We start from the raw sequence: 26,547 nt of genomic DNA, 5'->3' as shown, positions 1-26,547 counted from the left end.
TTTGCAATCCTTGGACTGTAGCCCACCAGGTTTCTCTGTCCATGGAATTCTCCAGGCAAGAATACTGGAGTGGGTAGCCATTCCCTTATCCAGGGGATCTTCCCAACCCAGGGAATAAACCTGGGTCTCCTGCATTACAGGCAGATTCTTTACTATCTGACCACCAGGAAAGCCCAAACATATTAGTACTTTCTAAATTTGAACTTCTTATGATTTTACTTTCACAATCAGGAAAAGAGAGGAGATAAGCTGCCACTTAAAGTGTGGATAAGTTTTAGGCAGCTGATTAGGCAAAAAGGTGGACATGGAAGCAGAAAGAACAAAAGAACCACTTTCAAGAGGATTGAAAAGAGAAGTTTGGCTAAAACAGAATGAGCTGGTTGTGGAGAAAGAGTCCAGAAAAATAGAACCAAGTTAGTTTATGGAGGGCTTCAGGCCCAAGTTAGAGGATTTGTGATTTATGTTAAGGAAATGGGGATTTGTGAAGGTTGTGAACAGGGAGGATAGATAATAATGTTAAGTAAAAATAACTGATAACATTTCATAATCACTTGCTAATTGTCAGGGTGGTTTGAAGTGTTCTGTGTATATTAATCCATTTCATCCTTATGGTTACCCTATGAGGTGAGTTTAATATTAATACTTGGCCTTACAGTCACCAAAAGTGTCCAAAGTGCTTTCCCAGATGGTATTTAATTCTATTTTCTCAATCGTGCTTTTAAGTAGTCAGTCTTGAAACTTAAGGATAGAGAAAGAACTTTGGCTAGATTTGAAGTAGGTGGTAAGCAATAGCCCACACACTGCCAGATTTTGTAAATAAAGTTTTATTAGAACCCAGATTCATTTTTTCTTTTATGCATTCTCTATGTCCACTTTAATGTTACAACCCGAGAGTTGAGTACTTGTGACTAGAGCTATATAACCTGCAAAGCTAAAACATTTATTCCCTGGCACTTTATGTGAAAAGTTTGTCAAATTATGGTCTAGAAGAATGGAAAGACCTTGGACTTTGGATTGCTTCCATTTTGAGATCTACCAGTACCTTCCTCAGGTAGACTGGAGAAACCAAATATATGAATATATAATGTGGCTGCTGTGGACTCCATACAAAAAAAAGATGATGAATGCATAACATTGGACCTCAAAAGTCTTAAAGAAAACCCATAGATTCTAATATACCATAAATCTGATAAATTGTATAGGACAAATTGGTAGCATAATTCTTTTTTTTTTTTTTCCTATTAAGGCTAAAACAAGAAAAAAGCAAAATAGAGGGAGGATTTACTCAATCTATAGTCTAAAGTTTCCTTAATGTGAAATTTCAATAGTTTAGGCATTATATCCCATGAAATATTGAGTAGAAACTCTCGAGTTTAGCCACCTTTCTGTACTGGACCATGAGTGCAACAGCTTGTACAGTCCCTAATGTTGAGCCATATAATGCAGAATAATCTACTCTTTCTTTGAACTATGACTTCCTTTGCAATATATGCATGTATATATTGCGATATATATAGTACTCACTCTGACCTTTAATTATATAGCCTTTGAAGTATTTTCTGGATTATACATGTATAGATGGTAAAAAATCCACCTGCAATGCAGGAGACCTGGGTTCAATCCCTGGGTTGGGAAGATCCCCTGGAGGAGGGCATGGCAACCCACTCCAGTATTCTTGCCTGGAGAATCCGCATGAACAGAGGAGCCTGGTGGGCTACAGCCCAGGGGGTTGCAAAAAGTTGGACATGACTGAGCAACTAAGTACACATCTTTTCACGTGGATTATAAACCTATTGAGGGTAAGGAAAGACCATGTCTTCTCCTGCTATGCATTTCCCACAACTCCAAAGTGAAATCGTCTATCGACTAAGTGAACAAAAGCATAAATTAGAACGTTAATAATGATGCACTATGTTCCTATGACGATTTGCCTCTCTGTTGGGTGCTTACTGTAAACAAACTGTAATCTTCCTGACACCATGAAAGGTAGTTATTGCTAGCCCTCAGGGCTAGGCAGAAGGTTTGAAAAGTTGAGAGTGATCCAAATGATCATGAACTGAATTACAATTTGAGCTTTTTTCCTATTTAGGTATAGAAAGGTGGTTTCCAATAACTGCACCGATGGAGTGAGAGAACAGTACACAGCCAAGCCACAGAAGTGCCCAGGGAAGGCCCCGCGGGGGCTCCGGATTGTCACTGCTGATGGAAAGCTGACGGCGGAACAAGGGCACAACGTTACTCTTATGGTACAGCTGGAAGAGGTAGGACCGGGTCCCGTCTCCCCTCTACCTTCTAGAGCCAATGACTTTCCCTAAGAAATCATGATTTGGTTTACAAGTCTTTTTGTTTACATAGATATATTTTTTAATTTTAAATTTCATTTAAAATTTGTATTCTCCTTTTAGTTCCTTGGTATTTGTTGTTATAAGTTTGCCTTCTCTGACACAGTTCTATTACTTTTATTTCACTGCAAGTTGGTCTTCATTCTTACTGAACCTGTAACTTCTTAGGGATTCTGCCTGGATTTAATCTTCTATTATTGGCACTTTTAGCAAAATGTTTTCTCAGAATACATTAATAGTATTCCTAGAACAGCTTAACACATATACATACTGAACTAACCTAAAAGCTGCTAATGCTGTCTTCCTCCTTTAATCTGAGGTCATGGCTTTTCTTTCTAAAGACAACATTAACCAGTCATACATATAGCATCAAAACCAATCTAAACTAATTGAATATAATTTCCTTGACATTTGGGAGGTTTATTGTTTTACTATTAATAGTTCCTCACGAATATTATTATAAACATCAATTATTGTTAGCCAAACTTCAGTTATCTGAAGTTTCTGAGTAATTAGATGGTAGAATAAGATGTCTTTTATATTACATATTTTAGAATGTTTACGGCATGTTTGTCATCTTGCAAATGAGGAAGATGGCTGTTACGCCCAGTGTCCGAGTCCCCAAAACTGAGAGAATAAGACATCCACAGCAATGCAAAAGCATAAAGGGGTTTATTGCTAGCTTGAGCCAGGGCTCCTGTCACATCCAATACAGTGGAGTAGAACAACAGCCCCGAGCCCAGATTTACGGCAGTATTTATAAGTTTAGAACAAAGACAGGGAGTTGGCAAGGGTTGATTGGCTGCAGGGGTTTCCTGGTATTTACTGATTGGCCAGTCATCATCCCTCTGATTGGCCAAAGTTATCATCTCTCTGATTGGCCAGAGTTATCATCTCTCTGATTGGCCAGATTTACCATCCCTGGAAGTCCTGGAAGCATGACTCAGGGATTATTTTTGGCCTAGTGCACCTCTCTGAGCCTGTCATGGCTCTGGTGAGGTTGTAACAATGGCCTCTAAAGGATAAACACCTTCATTAAATGATCTTAATTACTAAACCAGGCTGTCCTACCTTCAGTGTTTTCTGTGTACCTAAAATATGGCCAACGCCACTTTCAGCCATGTGAATGCAAAGGAATCTGAAAAGTTCACAATGACATCAGGATAAAGATATACAACATTGTTTTCTCCCCTTTTCTTCTGATAGTTCAGTGACTCTCCATCTCTAATAAACATAAAAATTACCTGGTGAGCATGTTAAAACAGTTTTCTGGGCTGCATCTTCAAAGATTCTCATACAGGAGGTTGAGGCAAGACCCAGGAATATCCTTTTCTAACAGGGTCATATGTTATGCATTATGCTTCAAGAAAAAAGAAAGAAAGAAACAAGGGCAACATCAAGAGGCCCAGACCAGTCCAAGAGGCTCTAGAGGGTGACTTGAAGGGGAAAAGATGTAATTAGGATTACATTGTCAGGTTTGCTCAAAATACTTAGTATTATAATTTCCATAGAAAGAGCTGTGATCTAATGAGCTGGAATTCTTGGCTCCAGTGATGCTGTTGCTTTCAGTTCAAGGACCACTTAGACAAGCACTGCTCTAACCTAATACTCTTTTCTCCTGTCTCCTTAGTAAGTGCCTTTTAACCATACCCAGTTTTCTAAACACTAAGTTTCCCCAGTGTTCTTCAGTTGGAACTAGAAAGAGATGGGCCAATTTAGGCTAGTTGGAATTACTTGCATTTCACAGAAATAAATCTTGGGGGAGCTTCTGCCTGAGGCTATGACCGACTAGCTTGCTGCAAACCAAATACATATGTATTATTTAGAGCAGGAGTTAGAGTGGGAAAGAGAGAAACACACACATGGAGAAGGAGGAAGAGGACTTAAGAAATTTCAATTCTTTTCTTGAGAGATAGGAAACTCATTGTGATGAGTTATGCTGTAATTCATGTTGTATTTCCCCTCAAGAACTTTGCCAGTTCATCTGTCACACTGTTTAAGAGGTCAGATTTCAGATTCCCAGTAGAAGGTCAGACCAGAAGTCTTGCCTAAACCTCTGTTGGTAGACTCGAGGTTGGGAAGATAAAGACTGGACTTCAGAGTTACCAAGTCAGCTGGGACTGATGATCTCAAATCCCAGAGAGGAGAGGAGCATAGAGACGTTATACAGGATTCTGTGTTCTTTGTTTCCTTGGGGGATTCCATGGTGGCTTAATTGGTACAGAATCTGCCTGCAATGTGGGAGCCCCAGGTTCAACCACTGGGTCTGGAAGATCCCCTGGGGGAGGGCATGGCAATCCACTCTAGTATTCTTGCCTGGAGAATTCCATGGACAGAGGAGCCTGGAAGACTACAATCCATGTGGTTGCAGAGTTGGACACAACTGAGCCACTAACACTTTTCTCTTTCACTTTTGTTTCCTTGAATTATTTGACAATATGTGAGGGATGCAGATAAAACAGCAGGTAATCACTTAGGATGTGAAGTCAAACATAGTTTTTAGAAGTGTTACATTTTGAGGAGATAGAAAAAAATTGAGTTTAGAGACTATCAAGGGGAAAGCCCTGGTGAATGATACAAGACTAGGTCCTGTAGACTTCTCTATGCTAAGAGTAAGGACAGAGTGGAATTAGACCAGACTCTCTACACCCTGAAATCCCACCTGAAATTATTTCAGTCTAATCATTATTAGAATGATTTCCCCCCATTTTAAATGTCAGAAACTGTAACAAATCCTCTTTAGAGGCAAATAACATATACCAGCAGCTTTACTACTTTTTTTTTCATGTAAAATTTAGGATATTTAAATAACCACAGACATATCAAGAATCAGGACCAAGAACAGGAAAAAAAAAACATAAAAAAGAGCATATTTCCTGAGATATGATTAATATGTTTATGAATATGGGACAAGATATAAAATTTAATCCCACAGCAGTTATCAGTAGGTAGCGGCAATCAAATGGAAGTCATAGAACCACAGGTATAGGTACTGATGTTAAGAACTTAGAGGGGTTTGTAGTAGATTGAACCCAGGTGAGTGAAGGATCAGTTTATTAGAAGCAATGACAATAGGGAATATAGCATTTGGAACTTAAGAGGAAAAGAGGAGAAAATAGGGAAAAGAATAATGAGACCAAAGGAAATGGTGGAAAGAGTGAACACAGTCATCCTGAAGGGGAGGAACTGGTAAGGAGCCAGAATTATTTTGGGAGAGATAATGTCAGTGAGTTTTCCAAAAGCTGGCAAAAGATATCAGCATATCAACACAGAGATTCAAGAGAATCTGTAGACTCAAAGCAGGGTATTTTAGATACTGTGTTCAAACTACTGACATCATCTAAAAACAAGAGAAAATTTTAAAGCAGCGCAGACAAAAATGGAATGACATGTTTGAAGTGCTGAGGGAAAAATAGTGAAGCTAAAGCAAAAACATTTTTCAGACAAGCAAAAATTAGAATGAGTCATATAAGCTGATTTCTGTGAAAAGAAACACTAAAGGTAATTGTCCAGGCATAAAGAAAGTGACCCCAGGCAAAAGCACAGAAATAATGGAAAGAATGAAGAATAAGAAAGATGGTGGATATGCTGGTGAACTGAAGTTAACAGTGATTTTGTAGACCAATCATGTTAATCCGTTGTGGGACTTAAAATACAAGCAGAATTAAAATACATGACTACAATAATATAGTATGTGAAAAGAATTAAATGTAATTAAAGTGGTTTAAGCTCCATAAAGTATCTGTGAAGAAGTATTGATAAAAATACTCTTTTATATTAGAACCAGCGTGTTCAGAAAGTGTGCTTTAATATCTAGTCACAAGTTAAAAACGGTAAGGTAATGCTGAACTATCAAACTACTGATAGGAGAACTGGATGAATATTAAGTGCCTCATTAATCAAAATAAAGTAGAAAAGAGAGAAGAGGAGACATACTATCATTGAGACAAATTGAACAGATTTGAAAATGGCATATGTAGTTATATAAAATAAATAATTAGTTATTTTTGTGTCTTGCTTAAGAAATGTGTCTAGCCCAAGATTGTGAAGATATCATATCACATTTTTTTCTTTAGCTTTCACATTTAAGCCTAAGATCCATTTTGAACAAAACTGTTTCAGGCAAGGGCCAAAATGTATGTATTTTTTCCATATATGTAGCCAGTTGACCCAGTACCATTGAAAGACAAATATTTTCACACTGAATTTCTATATGGTCAATTCATTTATGACATAATAATATACATATATATGTGCACGTAAGTATGTGCTTTATGTCACATGAGACTGCAGTACAGTAGGTAATGTACTATCTTTTCAGTAAATGGTGCTGCAGCATTGAGTATGAGGGAACACGTGAATCTTGACCTCTCAAAACACACCAAAATAATATTAGCTGGACTGTCAGTCTAATTTTCAAAGAGGAAACTAGGGTACTTAAAGGAAAACACGCAAGGATATCTTCATGACCGTGGATTAGGAAAATATTTTTTAACAGGAAAGAAAACCTTCTAATATAAAGAAAAATATGATTTACTAAGATTACATTAAAATTGAGAATTTCTTTTCTTCAACAGTCATTATTTTAAAAACCATAAAGGTGAAATCTAGAGGGGAAGAAGTTATTTTCAGTACACACTTTCAATAAGGGACTCATACCCAGAAAAATATAAATAAATCCTACAAATCAATAAGGAAAATTCCATCAACCTAGTAGAAAATGTGCAAATGATTTAGAAATCTCAAAGAGGGTTAGTCAATAAGCATATGAAAAAATTACCAACACCACCGCTTATCCAGAGAATGCAACTTAGAACTATAATAGATTATTCCTATGTACCCATCAGAAGACTGGTATTTTAAAAGACTAACAATATCAAGTGGTGCTGTTGGGGCAACTGGTCAGTCATCCAGTGCTGTTAGGCGTGTAGGTTGGCACCCTGGAGACCAGCTTGACATGAAATGCTATACCTGAATACGTGCACAACCTAAGAGCCCCATTTCCACTCCAAAGATATATTTATCAGAAATGCATACAGGGCAAACTATTATATATAGGATGAGAAAACAACAATGTCCTATTGTATAGCACAGGGAACTACATTCAATATCCTGTGATAAGCCATAATGGAAAATAGTATGGAAAAGTAAAGATATATACATATGTATAACTGAATCACTCTGTTGTGCAGGACACATTAACTCAACGTTGTAAATCCAACTATGCTTCAATAAAACTTAAAAACAAAGAGAAATGCATACAAATGTGCATAAGAATGTATGTAGAATAATATGCATAGCAGAGGAATTCCTAAGAGCTCCAAAACTGAAAATAAACATCCATCAATATTAGCACAGAGAAATAAATGACAATATACATATAAAATGGAACATCATACAACAATGAAAAAGAACAAACTACTGCTACATACAGAAACTTGAATGAATCGCATAGCTAATATTGAGCTAAAGGAATCGGACTGAAAAAATGCATATTATATGTCTACCTAGTTAAATGGCAAGAAAAATAAGCAAAGCTGATTGATGGTGATGAGAATAAGTATTACCTTTGGAGGGGGAGTGGCAGGGACAGTTTCTGGACTAGTCACAATTTAAAATTTCTTGGTGATTAATGAATGCATAAACTTTATAAAATTCAGGTTGTATATTTAATGGTAAGCATATGTTTCTATATCCATAGCATGTTCAACAAAAAGCTGACTTAAAAATCATTTTAGAAATTCAAATAAAATGGAATGCTTTGTATTTAGATCTTTAAGCAGTAAGGAAACAGGAAACTGTTAAGGAGGTATTCATTTTCCAGACTAATCCCATACCCTGTGGTGAAGGTGAAGGCCCCTTTCCCAAAGACATAAGGAAACTGATTATACAACTCAGAAGAACATTATCTTTTGAAGCAATAGACATCAATGCTGGAGCAGGATTCAGAATTTAGATTTTTATTTCATTTTGAAGAATGCAGTAGAGGAAAATCTGAAATAAGAAATCAGTCCTGGTCAGCTCCGACCTGTGTGCACCCTCCAGGGACAGAGGCCAGGCTCTCATCTAATGTCATTTTCCATGCAACCAGGATGATCAGGCAACTCAAACTTGGCTGAGTGATGTGGGAACAAATTGGGGAATCTGGTTCTAAGATGTGTAAAGTCATGCCTTCTGGGCACAAAAAGGGGAAAAAAAAAATAACAAGTCAGTTCATTCCACTTGAATGGGCAAAGCTGCAAGAGCAAGGATGAATCCATTGCCTGCAGCTGTCAGAATCGGCCCCTTGATTTTCTTCTCTCCTAGTGCAGAGCACAAAGCCTTAAGGACTGTCCCCATATAAGGAGGCCCCAGAGAGCTCACATTTGATTGTGAGATTCTGTGCTCATGAATCACAAGCTCTCCTTACAGAAACAACATCAAGTTCTCTGTTAATCTCTGGATTATATATGTAGGCAGAGCTGAGGCATGTGATAAGCAATATGAAATACAGAAGGGCAGAAAGTCTTATAGAACCTGGGGAGCATTGAGACTTGAAAAAAAGATCCCATTTGTGAGTGCTGGCATGGATTGTCTCATATAGACCCTGCAGTGGGTAAGTAAGTATTACTGTTATCATTTTATAGCTGGTACAGTGGAAGCACAGAAAGGCAGAGTAACTCACCTAAGATCACACAGCCAGCTACAGTAATGGAGCCAGGAGTCAAATCCAGGACCTATGGTATCCTGCCTTTCTATCACTTGTCTATGGTGGAAACAACCATTTTTCTGGCAAAGAACTTCATGTAGTTCCCAAGGCTTCCTAGAAACACTTGGCTGGGGCAGGTAGTAACAAAGATCAAAGAGTAGAAAGAATAGGCCGAATTATCTATGTCCAAGCCAAGCTGGGCTATGGCTGCAGCTAAATTCTTTTCTTTTTTTTTTTTTCACTCATCTTTTTTTTTTTTAATTGAAGGATAATTGCTTTACAGAATTTTGTTATTTTCTGTCAAACCTCAAAATGAATCAGCCATAGGTATACATATATACCCTCCCTTTTGAACCTCCTCCCATCCCCACCCCCCATCCCACTCATCAGTATGTAAACCAAGATTTCCTTCTGGATTTTCTGAGAATATCCATGGCTTTTGAGATCAGCTTCTTGAAAACCATTTCAGCAATGAGAGAAGCCAAATCTGCTCCTGGGTGTCCTCCTCTTTGCACAACTATGCCTTTATTGAATGGCTACAGTATTTCTGCTGCTGCTGCTGCTAAGTCGCTTCAGTCGTGTCTGACTCTGTGCGACCCCATAGACGGCAGCCCACCAGGCTCCCCCGTCCCTGGGATTCTCCAGGCAAGAGCACTGGAATGGGTTGCCATTTCCTTCTCCAAAGCATAAAAGTGAAAAGTGAAAGTGAAGTCGCTCAGTCATGTCTGACTCTAGCACTGTTTTATCCCCTCTAAAAAATGTTGGAAAACAGAATATGAATCCAATACTTGAGGACTTTAACATCTATGTATACCAAACTTCTCCAGAGTCTTGGGTGTGAATTTGGCTATAATATTGCTTAATTAAATTTAAAACAAAAAAAAACTTATGTATGCTACTGGTAATACATGTGTTCTCTACATCCTCGTCAAAATTTCTGAATTCACTTCTCATTTCAATTTGTTTCTAAATTTACTTTGAGTAGAGTGTCTGACTTGCTCTCATATCTAGTGCCAGTTCTTCATAACAGTGGGGATATTAATGCCACACTTCTGATGCCCCCAAAGCGGCAAGTCCTCCAGGTGCCACAAGAGGTCTCAGCTACATTTTGATATGACACTATAGTGTGATTACTGAGATGTGGGCAGAAGATTTCCAAGCCAGGATAATACTTTATCATTTGGACACCAAGGATCATGCTTCTGCATCTCATGGTTTATTCTGGTTCAACTTTCTTCTCCAAGTTTGTCTCATGTCTGTGGGGCTAGGTTAGGTTAAGGACTAGGTTAGGTTAAGGACTGATCCCTCTACCTTCGTCCTCAGCTCTGTGTGTGTGTGTGCTTAGTAGCCGTTGTGCCTGACTCCTTGCAGCCCCATGAACTGTAGCCCCCCAGGCTCCTCCTTCCATGGGATTCTCCAGGCAAGAATACAGGAGTGGGTTGTCATGCCCTCCTCCAGGGGATCTTCCCAACCCAGGGACTGAACCTACCCTATCTTTGTCCTCAAGTTACTTATATATAACGCACCCTCGCCCTCGCCCCCGCCCACACACACACACACTAAGCTGTGTCCCCTTTGTGTATCAGCTAAAACACTAGAGACCTGAGGAGTCAACTGTTCCACCAGTTAGTTATGTATGTGTGTTTATTTGTTCTTCAACAAATATTTTATGACTTCCAACCTTGTAGGAACTCAAACCCTTCAAATACTTTTCATTTGTGAGTAGACGTATTTCAGCTTGTGGAACTACATGTTTTGGACTAACTAGGAACTCTGCTGTATCAAATTTTAAGTAGAAATTTAAACATAAAATATAGAAAGTACTAAGTAGTTTGTATTTGTTCAAAACAAAAAAAATAATTTATTGGATACATTATAATAAAATCTGTATTAGATCATTATAAATATCTATATTACTAATATATAATAGCAACCTTCTCTTTTCTGACATCTCCAAATAAATGGTCAATATTATTAAGACATGAATCATGTCCTGCCTGGTTGTAACTCTGCTCACCATGTCTGCAATATTGGTAGGAACTCAATAAATGTGTGTGGATTTGAATAGGCTTCCTCCAGGAGAGTAGAGATAAAGCCTAAACTTGAAAAGGCTCTTAAGATTCGAATAAAACCCTAAACATGTCAGTCTTCATCTGAAATCTAAAGCCCTTCCTTTGTTCTGTATTAGTGCATGTCCTAATTCTAACATAATATCAATGAAAACCTTGCTAAAACCAGAGCAAAGAAGAGAACTTCTTATTGACTGTAGAATATCAAAGGTACACTGATGCTTAGAGCTCTGTGTACCGTAGCTGAGACCTGAGCCATAATTTTTCCAATTTGAGAAATGCAAGAAATGTGATCACTTTTCGTAAATGGCCTGTGAAGCTATCCTCCCCCCGCCCCTACACATACATCTAGGTGACACAATGACTCCATACATAAACCCTTCAAAACCATACAGCTTGGTTACTCAGAGAACCACAGAATTCTGTTAATGCTGATGAAAAGCCCCCTTGTCAGGAACCCCATGTCTGCTGCTTTGAGGGTTCTCTGCAAATATACGAGAATAAAAGAATCTTTACTGGAAGCAACAAGGCGAAGGAGCCAGTCAGGCTTCTATCCAGACCTACTCATTGTGGAGGATCCAAGAACACACGCATGTGAACACCCACACTCACACTACAGTATGCATTTGTGCATCACTGTTTTCTTAAGGACAAAGAACAATGATCCAGGAACAACCATGAGGGGAGAGGAAGAGTCCATGAAGCTGTGTTTAAGAAGCTTAACCTTTTGCATTTTGTAATGGCTCCTGAATTTTAGGAAGCTGATCAAAAGTGTTCTGCAGAGAGACCCCAGCAGCATCCAGTGAGTGGTAGCATCTGTCTGGAGACTTGCTTAAGATGGATATCCCCTGGACCACTAATGAGCACCTAATGAGTCTATGGACTTTCAATGTGACAACCCGGCTTTCTAGGGAAATCCAATGTGACAACCTGAAGGCACAGGATGAATGGTGGAGGCCCTAATCAGTCTTAAGAACTCAACAAAAGTGATTTGGAAGGCAGTCATTTGAGAGGACTGCTAGGCGGAAGTAGTGTCTGCATGTTACGGGAGATAATTAAATCTGTTTTAAACAGCTGTAAGAATAAAGAGATGCAATTCACTGCATAATTTAAGACTTTTAAATTAAATCTGAGGCAGGGGACTAAAATTAAAAACTTTGATCCGTATCTCATTGTTTTAATACTTCAATTTACATACAAAGACTGGAACTTAATAAGGAAAATTCATGATTATAACTTCTTCTCTGAGATTTAACTTGGAAATGTGAAGGCTGTGTCCTCATTAAATGGATTTCAATGAGCTGTAATTTCACATACATTGAAAGACTTACAGCCACATAAAAGTAACCACAGTGTAATAACACCTCATAAATTTTGCAGAATGCTGCCCGCCATCAGATGGCAGGAAAGATGACTTTTGGTAATTGTGTGTGTGAGTGTGTGTGTGTGTGTGTGTGTGTGTATGTGTGTGTGTGTGTGTGTTTGTATGAGAGAGAGAGAGAGAGAGAGAGAGAGAGAGAGAGAGAGAGAGAAACTCATCTGTTGAATTGATAAAGGGAGCTGACCCACTTTTTCATTTGGAGAAAGAGTTGGCATGAAGGGTTCGCAGGAAGTGTTAAGTCCAGGCAGGTATGCATCACTTTCTAAGCCAGCCCAGATCTGACTCAGAAGATTCAGCTGTTTTATTCTTCCGCACAAAGGAATGGAAGCTGATTTAAATGAGCCATGGAGATTTAAGAGGCTTTCTCATGTATTATTCCTTACTCCATGCAGCTTTATTCTCTTTGACTCTAAGCAAGGTAATTGAGGCACTTCATTTCTTCTCCCTTGTTGCTTTGGGTTAAATAGGAAAGAAGGAAATGAGGCAGGCAATATAAATTGTCTTTAGCCAGAGGCCTGATGCCTGAAGTTCAGTTGAATTCAGGTTAGCAACTCTAAGGTTCTGCTTTTATTTTCCCTCAGTACCGGTTCCACATGCATCGGTATATTTCTATCCTTTAGGGTTTCAGAGAATAGGTGTTTGCAAAGTACTCAGTCTGCCTTGACAAGCAAAGAGAGATACTTGGTTCATTACCGAGAGTTTCAGTACACTGATCATCCAAGGGCCGGAGTCATAAAAGGCCCACCACCCCTCAAATCAGGGCTGAAGCCACACAATCTTGCCCAAGTGCATAACTTCCTCAGATTCCTGGCTTTACACTCTGTCATTCATTATTCCATGACTGTGTCTTACCAGCTCACTCCTCAGCCTAATCCACCATTCAACTATAATGGAGAATCTCCATCACAGCACTCGGATACGTTCTGCATCTTCACCAAAGAGTGGATATTATTTCAGCAGCCTGAAGAGATGTTGGAATGTTGTGGATGTCCAATAACGCCAATTGAAAGAATAATTATTAAAATGGCAGGTTACTCAGTCTAGAAATGACAACTAGAATCATCACCATTCTGCTCATCTTTAATTTATAGGTAAAGGAATTGAGGTCCAATTGTAAAATGCATTTCAGAGGACAGTTAACTATGTCTTCTAACTTCCAGGTCACCACCTGCCTTCTGGAGGGCACTCCTTCCACATATAATACACCTGTAGACCTCTGTAAAGTCACTGAAATCTCATCAACCTAATAACTTGGGAAAGTGATGAAGTGACATCTGGGGCAAGAAATCATATATCCACTTTTAGGCAGGATCCCATGACTCAAGTCTACCAAGTGATGGCTAAATATAGAAGTTCTGAAAGCTATTTAAAAATGTTGACAGCATAGTATAAAACAGTGTAATAATTCCAGTGCCGCCATTGTGGTGGTGGTGGTGGTGGTTGTTGTGTGTGTGTATGTGTGTGTGCATGCATGCAATATCATTGGTTAATATGGTATTCACCAGTGTAAAAATGTTATCTCTGGGTGGCATGACTATGAGCAATTTGAACTTTCTTCTTCCAAATCTCATCCTCATTCTACAGTTTTCTCAAATAATTCATCATGGCTTTTCTCTTTGTTCTTTCTTCTAATAAGGTTAACATATTTTATTATATTTTAAAACTAGAAAAGAAACATAGATTTATTCCCAAAGGAATCTTCCTACTATTCTTTCTTTTAAAATGAAATTGTTCTTATGGAATACCCAAATGTTTACTTTTAGAGTGATTTTTAAAAATCATTCAAAACCACTTACACAATGTACATCATTGAGCAGCCTCAGAGTTTTCCTGCCAAAGCCTGCTGGGGTGATTCCTGAGGCCACAACGGCAGCAGACAGTAGAGCAGTGTCCTTTACCACCTGAAAAAGGTTTCAAAAGCATGATGGGTCAAGGTTCTGATGGCTCTATACCACAATGTCTGGATGGAGTAAGGAGGCCTCTGTTTATAGTCATTTATCTACTTATACAAGCCAAATGTTGACTTACAGTATTCTGTTCTATTCAGACAAGCACAGAAGACATAAAAAGGAAATTTGGAAATTTGCTGTTCATTTAGACACATGGTGCTACAGTTTATTTGTAAGTGAGAAGGTGAACTGTTTTGTGATGTTGTAATAGCAAGTTCTTAGTCTGAGCATTAGATCCAGAAGTATCTGGATATTTAGTTAGACAAGCTCCAAAAATCATAGTCCTCAAAGAAAGGTCTAGCCATCTGTATTTCATCAGAAAGAAGATAAAGTGCTCATCCAGTCAGATTATTTGGTGGGTCCACAATCTGGTCTCTCTGGTATCACTGGCCTTGTCAGACCCAAATTTTTCTGGTGAAATCATAAAACCCCATGGACCACCCTCCATACTGTTGTGAATGTTCTCCCTTAAGGTCAAAGGATCCAAATTCAATGTTGCCTTTACTCTCAGAGAAGCCGGAGGGTCTGCACATTTGGAGAGGTGCCTGCACTATTATTGAAAAGCATCTCTGAATAGGCAAGGGGAGGAGGATAATTCTATATTTTGCAATTGTGCCAATACCTAGATATCTTGGAATTATGTATAAAGCTCAGTTTTGAACTTAAAAAGAAGCCCATAGGGCATGCTTCAAGCCAGACCACCAGAAAACACTGTCCCAGCTCATCTGGTGAGGCAGCCTCAGCTTTCAGTAATAGTAATACCGCTTGGAAGAGCTGCCAGAGAGGACCCAGAACCAGCAACAGAAAATAGAGCATGAGCAATGGCTCCTGATCATAGACTGCTGTTGCCCTGTGCTAGGACTCTGTTGACTGCTATACAATGGCAGGTCCAACAGTTTCAGCAGTTGATTCCTGTTTACAGTCATCTCACTCTTTGTCAAGCACTCATATTACCATGGGTCTTTACAAATGTATTTTGTAGTCTCCATGGTATTCCAGTGTATTACATTGGTATCTACTTGCATCACTTTTTAATGTAGAATTTGATCTGTGCTGGCATTCCCCTAAAGAGTTTTCATTACTGGAGCTTACAATCACTCTCAGGTCTTACCTGTCAGTCAATTTGTTCTTCAGTGTCCTTCTGGCAATGAGCACAATGAGTATCTATCTTCTGTGAAAAAGAAGTTCACAGAACTCCTTAAGTTAACTTCTTCTTGAGTTAAGAAGAGCTTGGTTCAAACTCATCTTGTGACTCTAGACAAATTATAACAGTCTTTCAGGCCTGAGTCTTAATAGGGTTGAAGATTCAATGAGAAACTACACAGAGAACAGTCGTTACTATTTCTAGGACAGAAAACTTTTGAGAAATGTGCTCTCTCTTTTCCCTTAGTGACCATCAGGGGATATTCTAGAACAGTCTTAACTTTACAATTCATGTAAGAAGTCACATGCCAGAGTTCATTCTTATTGAATATGCACAAGGGGAATAGCACTTCTCTTCATGAACTCCTTTACACCAGCTGACAAAATCTCTTCTTTGGAGACCAGAGCAGCATTATACCATCGTTTTCTCCTTTTTGTTTTCTGCTGAGACCTTGCCAATCTGAATCTAAAGTTGCTAACCTGTCTCATACCCTGGAGTAAGATATACAAGGCAAAGGCAGATTACTTTTTGTTTTCTAATTTATTTTATTGAGGTATATTTAATTTGTAGTGTTTGTTAATTTCTGCTGTACAGTAAAGGAATTTACTTATATATGTATATTCTTTTTCATAAAGCTTTATCATAAGATATTGAATATAGTTCCCCGTGCTATACAGAAGGACCTTATTGTTTACCCATTCTATATATAATAGTTTGCGTCTGCTAATCCCAGACTCCCAATCCATGCCTCCCCTGTCCCCACCCTCTTGGCCCCAGGAGTCTTTTCTCTCTGTGAGTCTGTTTCTGTTCCATGGATAAGTTCGTTTGGGTCATATTTTAGATTGCACAGGGAAGTGATATCATATAGTATCTGGATTTCTCTCTCTAACTTATTCACTTAGTATGATCATCTCTGGGTCCATCCATGTTGCTGCCATGTTTCATTCCTTTTGATAGCTACTCCGCCCTGTGTAGGTACCACCTCTTCTGTATCCCTTCATCTGTTGATGGACATTTAGGTGGTTTCCATGTCTTGGCTATTGGGAACATGATGCTCTGAATGTAGGGATGCATGTATCTTTTTGAATTTTAGCTTAATCCAGATATATGCTTAGGAGTGGGATTGCTGGATCTTATGGTAATTCTATTTTTGTTTTTTTGAGGAACCACTATACTGTTTTTTCATAGTGGCTGCACCAATTTACATTCCTAAAAGGTATGTTATTTTTAGTTCACACCTCCCACCCTGCCCAAATACGTTTACTCTTAAGAAGAAAAGGCTGAAATGCCTGATTTTTGCTTCTGGCATTTAATGTTACCAAGTGATGGTTTTAGAAAAGGCAGAGGAACCAGAGATCAAATTGCCAGCATCTGCTGGATCATGGAAAAAGCAAGAGAGTTCCAGAAAAACATCTATTTCTGCTTTATTAACTATGCCAAAGCCTTTGACTGTGTGGATCACAATAAACTGTGAAAAACTTTGAAAGAAATGGGAATACCAGACCACCTGACCTGCCTCTTGAGAAACCTATATGCAGGTCAGGAAGCAACAGTAAGAACTGGACATGGGACAGACTGGTTCCAAATAGGAAAAGGAGTACGTCAAGGCCGTATATTGTCACCCTGCTTAGTTAACTTCTATGCAGAGTACATCATGAGAAACGCTGGACTGAAAGAAGCACAAGCTGGAATCAAGATTGCCTGGAGAAATATCAATAACCTCAGATATGCAGATGACACCACCCTTATGGCAGAAAGTGAAGAGGAACTAAAAAGCCTCTTGATGACAGTGAAAGACGAGAGTGAAAAAGTTGGCTTAAAGCTCAACATTCAGAAAATGAAGATCATGGCATCTGGTCCCATCACTTCATGGGAAATAGATGGGGAAACAGTGTCAGACTTTATTTTTGGGAGGCTCCAAAATCACTGCAGATGGTGATTGCAGCCATGAAATTAAAAGACACTTACTCCTTGGAAGGAAAGTTATGATCAACCTAGATAGCATATTCAAAAGCAGAGACGTTACTTTGCCAACAAAGGTCCATCTAGTCAAGGCCATGGTTTTTCCAGTGGTCATGTATGAATGTGAGAGTTGGACTGTAAAGAAAGCTGAGCGTCAAAGAATTGATGCTTTTGAACTGTGGTGTTGGAGAAGACTCTTGAGAGTCCCTTGGACTGCAAGGGGATCCAACCAGTCCATTCTAAAGGAGATCAGTCCTGGGTGTTCTTTGGAAGGACTGATGCTAAAGCTAAAACTCCAGTACTTTGGACACCTCATGCAGAGTTGACTCATTGGAAAAGACTCTAATGCTGGAACGGATTGAGGGCAGGAGGAAAAAGGGATGACAGAGGATGAGATGGCTGGATGGCATCACCAACTCGATGAATGTGAGTTTGAGTGAACTCTGAGAGTTGGTGATGGACAGGGAGGCCTGGCGTGCTGCAATTCATGGGGTTGCAAAGAGTCGGACCTGACTGAGCGACTGAACTGAACTTCACTGAACTGAGTGATAATGTTGTTCAAATATTGTGATCAAAAGAACATTAAAATAACAACATAAATCTAAAGCCAGAGTTGGCTGTATCCCATCATCAGTGTCTGTTTTGCTGCCGCTGCTGCTAAGTCGCTTCAGTCGTGTCCGACTGTGCAGCCTCACAGACGGCAGCCCACTAGGCTCCTCTGTCCCTGGGATTCCCCAGGCAAGAATATTGCAGTGGGTTGCCACTTCCTTCTCCAATCAGTGTCTGTGTTACCTCCTGGTTATTTCCTTGTTACTCAGTCACTATTTAAACGTTAACAGTAACAGTACGGTTATGGTGTTGTGTTTTGTGCTGTTTCTCGTGTCATGGCCTACTCCACCTCTCCTTTTAAATTTGGTGAGATATTTGTTTCCCCTCTTTACTCTTCTCTTTTAATCCTGCTGATCTTCCTCTGCCCCTCATGTCATTTCACTCCTGGGGTAGTCAGTGTTAACAGACTGGGCTATTTTAATGATCGCATTTATGCTCATGCAAACATATACAGACATAGAGACTTACAGGACATATAATGTGTTGTCTTATGCATCTGAAAACAGGTTATACCATAGGTGATTGACTTCAGTGCAGTTTTTGCTGCATAAACTTTAAAGCCCCTTCCCAGACTGAATTTCAGTAAAGCTTTGGTCAGGCCTGCCCTTGAGCTTTGCAAGGACCAACCTCTGACAGACGAGTCCAGTTTCTATCTGCAGTGGCTCCCTAATGACTTCCAGAGCGTCTTGGAGTCTCATTTCTGCACCAAGGCTGTCAGTGTTGAGTTACTTTAGCATTTGTTTTCCCATTTTTCTCTAAAGCCCTGTTACAGGAACTGATAAGTTCACACACCTTTCATTCCTCAGGTTAATCTTGGCCTCGTTGCAGCCATTTGATCTATTTGCTTTTCTATTACAGAAGTCAGTGCTGCCCTTGGAGAAACCCCATATGGATTTCATGTGGCTTTTGGTCCTTCCTTGGGAACTTCTTTTGGCCTAGTATTCTCAGTTGTATGTCTATATTAGGGCACAGGACCAAATGCATTATGTCTAAAGAAATTTATTTGACAGTTTAGATATTTCCCAGCCTAAGTTGTGTTTCAGGAATGTTGACTTATTTATGAGATTGAATACCTAATAAGTACCTCACAGTGATACACAAGATTTTCCTGATCAGTAACTCAGTTCCGTTCAGTCTCCCAGTTGTGGCCAAATCTATGCAACCACATGGACTGCAGCACGCCAGGCTTCCCTGTCCATCACCAACTCCCAGAGCTTGCTCAAACTTATGTTTTTTGAGTTGGTGATGTCAACCAACCACCTCATCCTCTGTTGTTCCCTTCTCCTCCTACCTTCAATCTTTCCCAGCATAAGGGTCTCTTCTAATGAGTCAGTTCTTCATTATCAGGCAGCCAAAGTATTGGAGCTTCAGCTTCAGCATCAGTCCTTCCAATGAATATTCAGGACTGATTTCCTTTAGGATTGACTGGTTGGATCTCCTTGCTGTCCAAGAGACTCTCAAGAGTCTTCTCCAACATCACAGATCAAAAGATTCAATACTTTGGAGCTCAGTTTTCTTTATGGTCCAACTCTCACATCCATACATGACTACTGGAAAAACCATAGCTTTGACTAGATGGACGTTTGTCAGAAAAGTAATGTCTCTGCTTTTTAATATGCTGTCTAGGTTGGTCATAGCTTTTCTTCAAAGGAGCAAGCATCTTTTAATTTCATGACCACAGTTACCATCTGCAGTGATTTTGGAGCCCAAGAAAATATAATCTCTCACTGTTTCCATTCTTTCCCCATCTATTTGCCATGAAGTGATGGGACCAGATGCCATGATCTTCATTTTTTGAATGTTGAGTTTTAAGCCAGTTTTTTCACTCTCGTCTTCTCATTCATCAAGAGAATCTTTAGTTTCTCTTTGCTTTCTGCCATAAAGGCAGTGTAATCTGCATATCTCAGATATTATTCTCTGATATTACTGATATTGCTATCTGCAAACTTGATTCCAGCTTGTGCGTCATCCAGTCTGGCATTTCACATGATGTGCTGTGCATATAATTTAAATAATCAGGGTGACAATATACAGTTCTGATGTACTCCTTTCCCAATTTGAAACCAGCCCATTGTTCCATATCCAATTCTAACTGTTGCTTCTTGACTGCATACAGATTTCTCAGGAGTCAGATAAGCTGCTGCGGTATTTCTATCTCTTTAAGAATGTCCCACAGTTTGTTGGGATCCACACAGTCAAAGGCTTTGGTGTAGTCAATGAAGCAGAAGTAGATGCTTTTCTGGAATTCTCTTCCTTTTTTCTATGATCCAGCGTATGTTCAACATTCAGAAAACTAAGATCATGGCATCCGGTCCCATCACTTCAAGGCAAATAGATGGAAAACAGTGGAAACAGTGGCAGACTTTATTTTGGGGGCTCCGAATCACTGCAGATGATGACTGCAGCCATGAAATTAAAAGATGCTTATTCCTTGGAAGAAAAGTTATGACCAACCTAGAAAGCATGTTAAAATGCAGAGACATCACTTTGCCAACAAAGGTCCGTCTAGTCAAAGCTAGTTTTTCCAGTAGTCATGTATGGATGTGAGAGTTGGACTATAAAGAAAACTGAGCACTGAAGAATTGATGCTTTTGAACTGTGGTGTTGGAAAACACTCTTGAGAGTCCCTTGGACAGCAAGGAGATCCAACCAGTCCATCCTAAAGGAAATCAGTCCTGAATATTCATTAGAAGGACTGATGTTGAAGCTGAAACTCCAGTACTTTGGCCACCTGATGTGAAGAGCTGACTCACTGGAAAAGACCATGTTGCTGGGAAAGATTGAAGGTGGGAGAAGAAGGGGACAACAGAGGATGAGATGCTTGGATGGCATCACTGACACAATGGACATGAGTTTGAATAAACTCAGGGAGTTGGTGATGGACAGGGAGGCCTGGTGTGCTGCAGTGCATGGGGTTGCAAAGAGTTGGACACAACTGAGTGAGTGAACTGAACTGAATGTATGTTGGCAATTTGATGTCTGGTTTCTCTGTCGTTTCTAAATCTAACTTGAACATCTGGAAGTTCATGGTTCATGTCCTGTTGAAGCCTTGCTTGGAGAATTTTGAGTATTACTTTCCTAGTGTGTGAGATGAGTGCAATTGTACAGTAGTTTGAACATTTTTTTGGCATTGCCTTTCTTTGGGATTGGAATGAAAATTGACCTTTCCAGTCCTGTGGCCACTGCTGAGTTTTCCCAATTTGCTGGCATATTGAGTGCAGTACTTTCACAGCATCATCTTTTAGGATCTGAAATAGCTCAACTGGAATTCCATCACCTCCACTAGCTTTGTTTGTAGTGATGCTTCCTAAGGCCCAGTTCACTTCACACCCCAGGATATCTGGCTCCAGGTGAGTGATCACACCATCATAGTTATCTGGGTCATGAAGATCCTTTTTTTTTATAAAGTTCTTTTGTGTATTCTTGCCACCTCTTCTTAATATCTTCTGCTTCTATAAGGTCCATATGTTTTCTGTCCTTTATTGTGTCCATCTTTGCATGAAATGTTGACTTGGTGTCTCTAATTTTCTAATCTTCACCATTCTACTGTTTTCTTCTCTTTCTTTGCACTTACCACTTAGGAAGGCTTTCTTATCTCTCCTTACAAGTCTTTGGAACTCTGCATTCAAATGGATATATCCTTCCTTTTCTCCTTTGCCTTTCATTTCTCTTCTTTTCTCAGTTATTTGTAAGGCCTCCTCAGACAACCATTTTGTCTTTTTGCATTTCTTTTTCTTGGGGATGGTTTTGATCACCACCTCCTGTACAATGTCATGAACCTCTGTCCATAGTTTTTCAGGCAGTCTGTCTATCAGATCTAGTCTTGTGAATCTATTTGTCACTTCCACTGTATAGTTGTAAGGGATTTGATTTAGGTCATACTTGAATGATCTAGTGGTTTTCCCTACTTTCTTCAATTTAAATCCTAATTTTGCAATAAGAAATTCATGATCTGCGCCACAGTCAGCTCCCTGTCTTGTTTTTGCTGGCTGTATAGAGCTTCTCCATCTTCGGCTGCAAAGAATGTAATCAATATGATTTTGGTATTGACCATTTGGTGACATCCTTGTGTAGAGTTGTCTCTTGTGTTGTTGGAAGAGGGTGTTTGCTATGATCAGTGCATTCTCTTCACAGAACTCTGTTAGCCTTTGCCCTGCATCATTTTGTACTTCAAGGGCAAACTTGTCTGTTACTCCAGGTATCTCTCAGTTATCTACTTTCACATTCCAGTCCCTTATGATGAAAAGGACGTCTATTTTTGTATCAGTTCTAGAAGGTCTTGTAGGACCTATAGAACCGTTCAGCTTCAACTTCTTTGGCATTATCAGATGGGCCATAGACTTGGATTACTGTGATTTTGAATGGTTTGCCTTAGAAACAGATCGTTCTGTCATTTTTGAGATTGCATGTAAGTACTGCATTTGAGACTCTTTTGTTGGCTATGGGGGCTACTCCATTTCTTCTAAGGGGTTCTTTCCCACAGCAGTAGATATAATGGTCATCTGAGTTAAATTCACCCATTCCAGTCCATTTTAGTTCACTGATTCCTAGAATGTCGATGTTTACTCTTACCATCACCTGTTTGACCACTTCCAATCTACCTTGATTCATGGACCTTGATTCATGGGCTTCCCTCTCAGTTGGTAAAGAATCCACCTGCAATGCAGGAGAGCCTGGTTCGATTCCTGGGTTGGGAAGATCTGCTGGAGAAGGAATAGGCTACCCACTCCAGTATTCTGGCCTGGAAAATACCATGGACTATATAGTCCATGTGGTTGCAAAGAGTTGGACATGAATGAGCGACTTTTACATGGACCTAACATTCCAGATTTCTATGCAATGTTGTTCTTTACAACATTGGTCTTTACTTCCATCACCAGTCACATCCACAACTGGACGTTGTTTTTGCTTTGGCTCTGTCTCTTCATTCTTTCTGAAGTTATTTCTCTACTCTTCTTCAGTAGCATATTGGGCACCTACTGACCTGGGAAGTTCATCTTTCAGTGTCCTATCTTTTTTTCCTTTTTATACAATTCATGGGTTTCCTAAGGCAAGAATACTGAAGTGATTTTCTATTCCCTTCTCCAGTAGACCATGTTTTGTCAGAACTATCCACCATGACCTGTCCGTCTTGGGTGACCCTACATCGCACAGCTCATAATTTCATTGAGCTGGACAAGGCCGTCATCCATGTGATCAGTTTGGTTAGTTTTTTGTGATTGTGGTTTATGAATGCCTATTGTTTATTATCTGTCTTCTTTGCAGCTTAAACATGATACTGCTTCATCAGAGGGAAGACATAAGGATGGTGTATGGAGTTCACGACAACCCATCTTTCCACTTATAAGCAAAAATATTGTCAGAGAGGGAAATGGTCAATGCTAGGAATCGAATCTAACAAGAAAAGAAAGTGAAGCTTGCCTTTCTTATCACCTCTCTTTCTCTGAAAGGTGTCACAAATAAATTCCAATTAAAGAAACTCCTGAAGGACTGTTTTGCAGAGATAAGTTAAACCACAGGTCATCTTAGGCCTCTTTTGAGCCTCTCACCAGCTGTGGGACTTCTGGCATCTCATTTAACCAGTCCATGCTCCAGTCTCCTGGCGTCACAGATAGAAATAGCATCTGCCCTAGCTATCTCCCAGAGTCCCAACAGCCAAACAAACAAGTTAGAAATGTACAGTGTTCATGTTTTTTGTTTGTTTGTTTGTTTGTTTTTTGTAAAATTTCAAAATTTATTGAACAGAAAAGAATCATCTGTGTTAGGTCCTGAGACTGCAGCCAGCCCTTAAGGACACATCTCAGCTGTTTATACAAGCTACCCTCATATTATCCAGACACTTGTTTTCCCAGAGATTAACCTTGACTGAGTGTATTGTGGGACTTTTGTGATTGTGCATCAGTCACTAACCGTGAGTTTAGTCCTTCCAATCCTGACTCTGTTAGCTCACCCTTAGCACTCAGAATCCTAAAACATACTGGGAAACTTTGACTATTATGCCAAGGTGTGATAGGAATGGCATCAGCTTGTGCTGCACTACATTCATCTTCAGGTGAATTCAATCACAAGAAAACCTAATGTTCAACAGTCTGAACTAGTGTTCCTCAACCTTTGGTGCAACCCAGCATCAGTTGGGGACCTTCTCAGGCCACAGCAGGACCGAGCATCCTCCCCAAAGGCCCCAAACCAGGAGGTGGGCTTGGATGTGAACTGGGTATCAGATTTTTTTTTTCTTTTAATTTCTATAAGAGGTGTTGTTATCAAAGACTGAGATTCACTGATTTCAAAACCAGTAAACTATGGGAATTACTTTTGGCAGGAAGGTGAATGCAATTTCCTGTTGCAACTCATATATCAATCTGCCTATCATCTACCTTGAACTATCCCCTAATTGGCTTCCTGGAATACTCGGGCCTTCTTCCAATGCATTTTCCATATTATAGCCAGAGTGTTCTTTTTGAATTAAAAATATTATCCTGTCATCTTCCCTCAAACTCTGACTTCAGTCACTTTGAGTTCTTCCCATTGCTCTTAAGAGAAATATTGAAGCCAGAAACTTGGCCCACAAGTCCTGGAATGTCATTGTCTCCCATCTAATTTCACATGTTCCTACTGTGTCTGTATCATCAGCTCCTTTAACCGTACCACCATTTTCTGCCCCAGGGCCCTTGCACATCCAGTTCCCTCTGTCCCCTATTGCCTGGACTCCTCACCTCCATATCACCTGCTCATGTCCTTTGTTTGGTTAATTTCTTTTCTTCAGGCCTTCTCAGCTCAGATATCACTCCTTCTGGGTAGCCTTTCTTGAAGTTCTCATTTGGGTCAAATTTTCAGCTCTCCACCTCTCCCTACCGAACAAGCTTACTATACAAACTTACAGCACCATGGATCTCTCTTTCACATCATCCCCTAGAATAACTTTTTATTTGCATAATTATTGAAGTCTATTTATCTCACTACCAGTCTCTTTGCTCAAGAAAGTGGGGACCACATCTATTTTGTTTGGTTGATTATAATTTCTTGGCATAATTTTCCACATTTAGGGCCTGACACAAGAAAGACACCTAAAAATATCTGTCAACTGGCTGAATGAATGAATGACCAGAAAGCCTATTAAAGCAAGGCAGGCATGGCTAATCAAATGGTGACCTAGGACTTAGGCATTCTTTTCTTTGCCCTGTTTCTTGTTCTCTAAAAGGAATTGGTATCCCTGCCTGAGATGGTAATAGCAGCCCAAGAAAGTTAGAGGTTGAGGACAGTAAGCCCCAAAGTGATGCAGCTACAGCTGTGTTAGGCTTCCCAAGCACCTGAGAGCCCCTGAAAGCACAAGATCCAGTGTGCTTGACCCAAGTGGGCAAAACAGCAACAACAGGGATGAATCACTAGTGAGACTTGGCCCCTGGATTCTCTCGGCACGTACTGCAGAGTACTGAGTCTGCACCCACCCACATCAAAGGCCTTGGGGACTTCATGTTTGATTGGGGGATCCCACGTCTTTATCCACAGGGGCTCTCAGATGTGTGGTAACCTAATATACTTATATCTATATATCTGTATCTCCATCCTTGTTCAGTTCAATTCAGTTCAGTTCGGTCACTCAGTCATGTCCAACTCTTTGCAACTCCATGAACTGCAGCACGCCAGGTCTCCCTGTCCATCACCAACTCCCGGAGTTTACCCAAACTCATGTCCATTGAGTCGGTGATGCCATCCAACCATCTCATCCTCTGTTGTCCCCTTCTGCTCCTGCCTTCAATCTTTCCCAGCATCAGGGTCTTTTCAAAAGAGATTCAGCTCTTCGCATCAGGTGGCCAAAGTATTGGAGTTTCCGCTTCAACATCAGTCGTTCCAATGAACACCCAGGACGGATCTCCTTTAGGATGAACTGGTTGGATCTCCTTGCAGTCCAAGAGACTCTCAAGAGTCTTCTCCAACACCACAGTTCAAAAGCATCAGTTCTTTGGTGCTCAGCTTTCTTTATAGTCCAACTCTCACATCCATACATGACCACTGGAAAAACCATAGCCTTGACTAGATGGACCTTCCATCCTTGTACCTGACCTTATTCTCTCAAAGCCTGGCCCCTCTGCTCTAATGGCAGCCCTATTGGTGCACTAACCCAAACGCTGTGTAGCTCCCTGGTTTCCCCTGTGATCCAGATAGGGAGCATTGTCAGCAGCACTGGAGAACCAGGAATGCTATCAGGCTGTCAGACAGGAGATATCCAGGCAGAACTTGGGAGGAGCTTCAAGCAACTGACAAGAAGTCTAAGTCCAGATCCGTAGGAGAGTGATGAACACCAGACAGAGAGACCAAGGCAAGGTAGACTCCATCTGAGACAGCCAGAGCTGTACTTGCCCCAGGCATGTCTGTAGCTTCTCTCTCTCAGCAGATACTGAAGTG

At 40.0% G+C, this 26,547-nt stretch overlaps 1 protein-coding gene across 4 annotated transcripts in view; it reads left to right on the top strand.

Moving 5' to 3' along the window:
* Positions 1 to 26,547, top strand: part of SORCS1 (sortilin related VPS10 domain containing receptor 1) — a 576,311-nt gene that overhangs the window by 491,701 nt on the left and 58,063 nt on the right. For all 4 annotated transcript variants that reach the window (XM_068961506.1, XM_068961507.1, XM_068961509.1 and 1 more), the window contains exon 18: positions 2,090 to 2,261. In XM_068961506.1, the coding sequence (XP_068817607.1) occupies positions 2,090 to 2,261 (172 nt within the window). The remainder of the gene's footprint in view (positions 1 to 2,089; positions 2,262 to 26,547) is intronic.

This window comes from Capricornis sumatraensis, chromosome 23 (assembly GCF_032405125.1).
Source record: "Capricornis sumatraensis isolate serow.1 chromosome 23, serow.2, whole genome shotgun sequence".
Classification (NCBI taxonomy): domain Eukaryota; kingdom Metazoa; phylum Chordata; class Mammalia; order Artiodactyla; family Bovidae; genus Capricornis; species Capricornis sumatraensis.
Note: the sequence above shows the minus strand (reverse complement) of the source record. Positions and strands in the feature narration are given on the sequence as shown.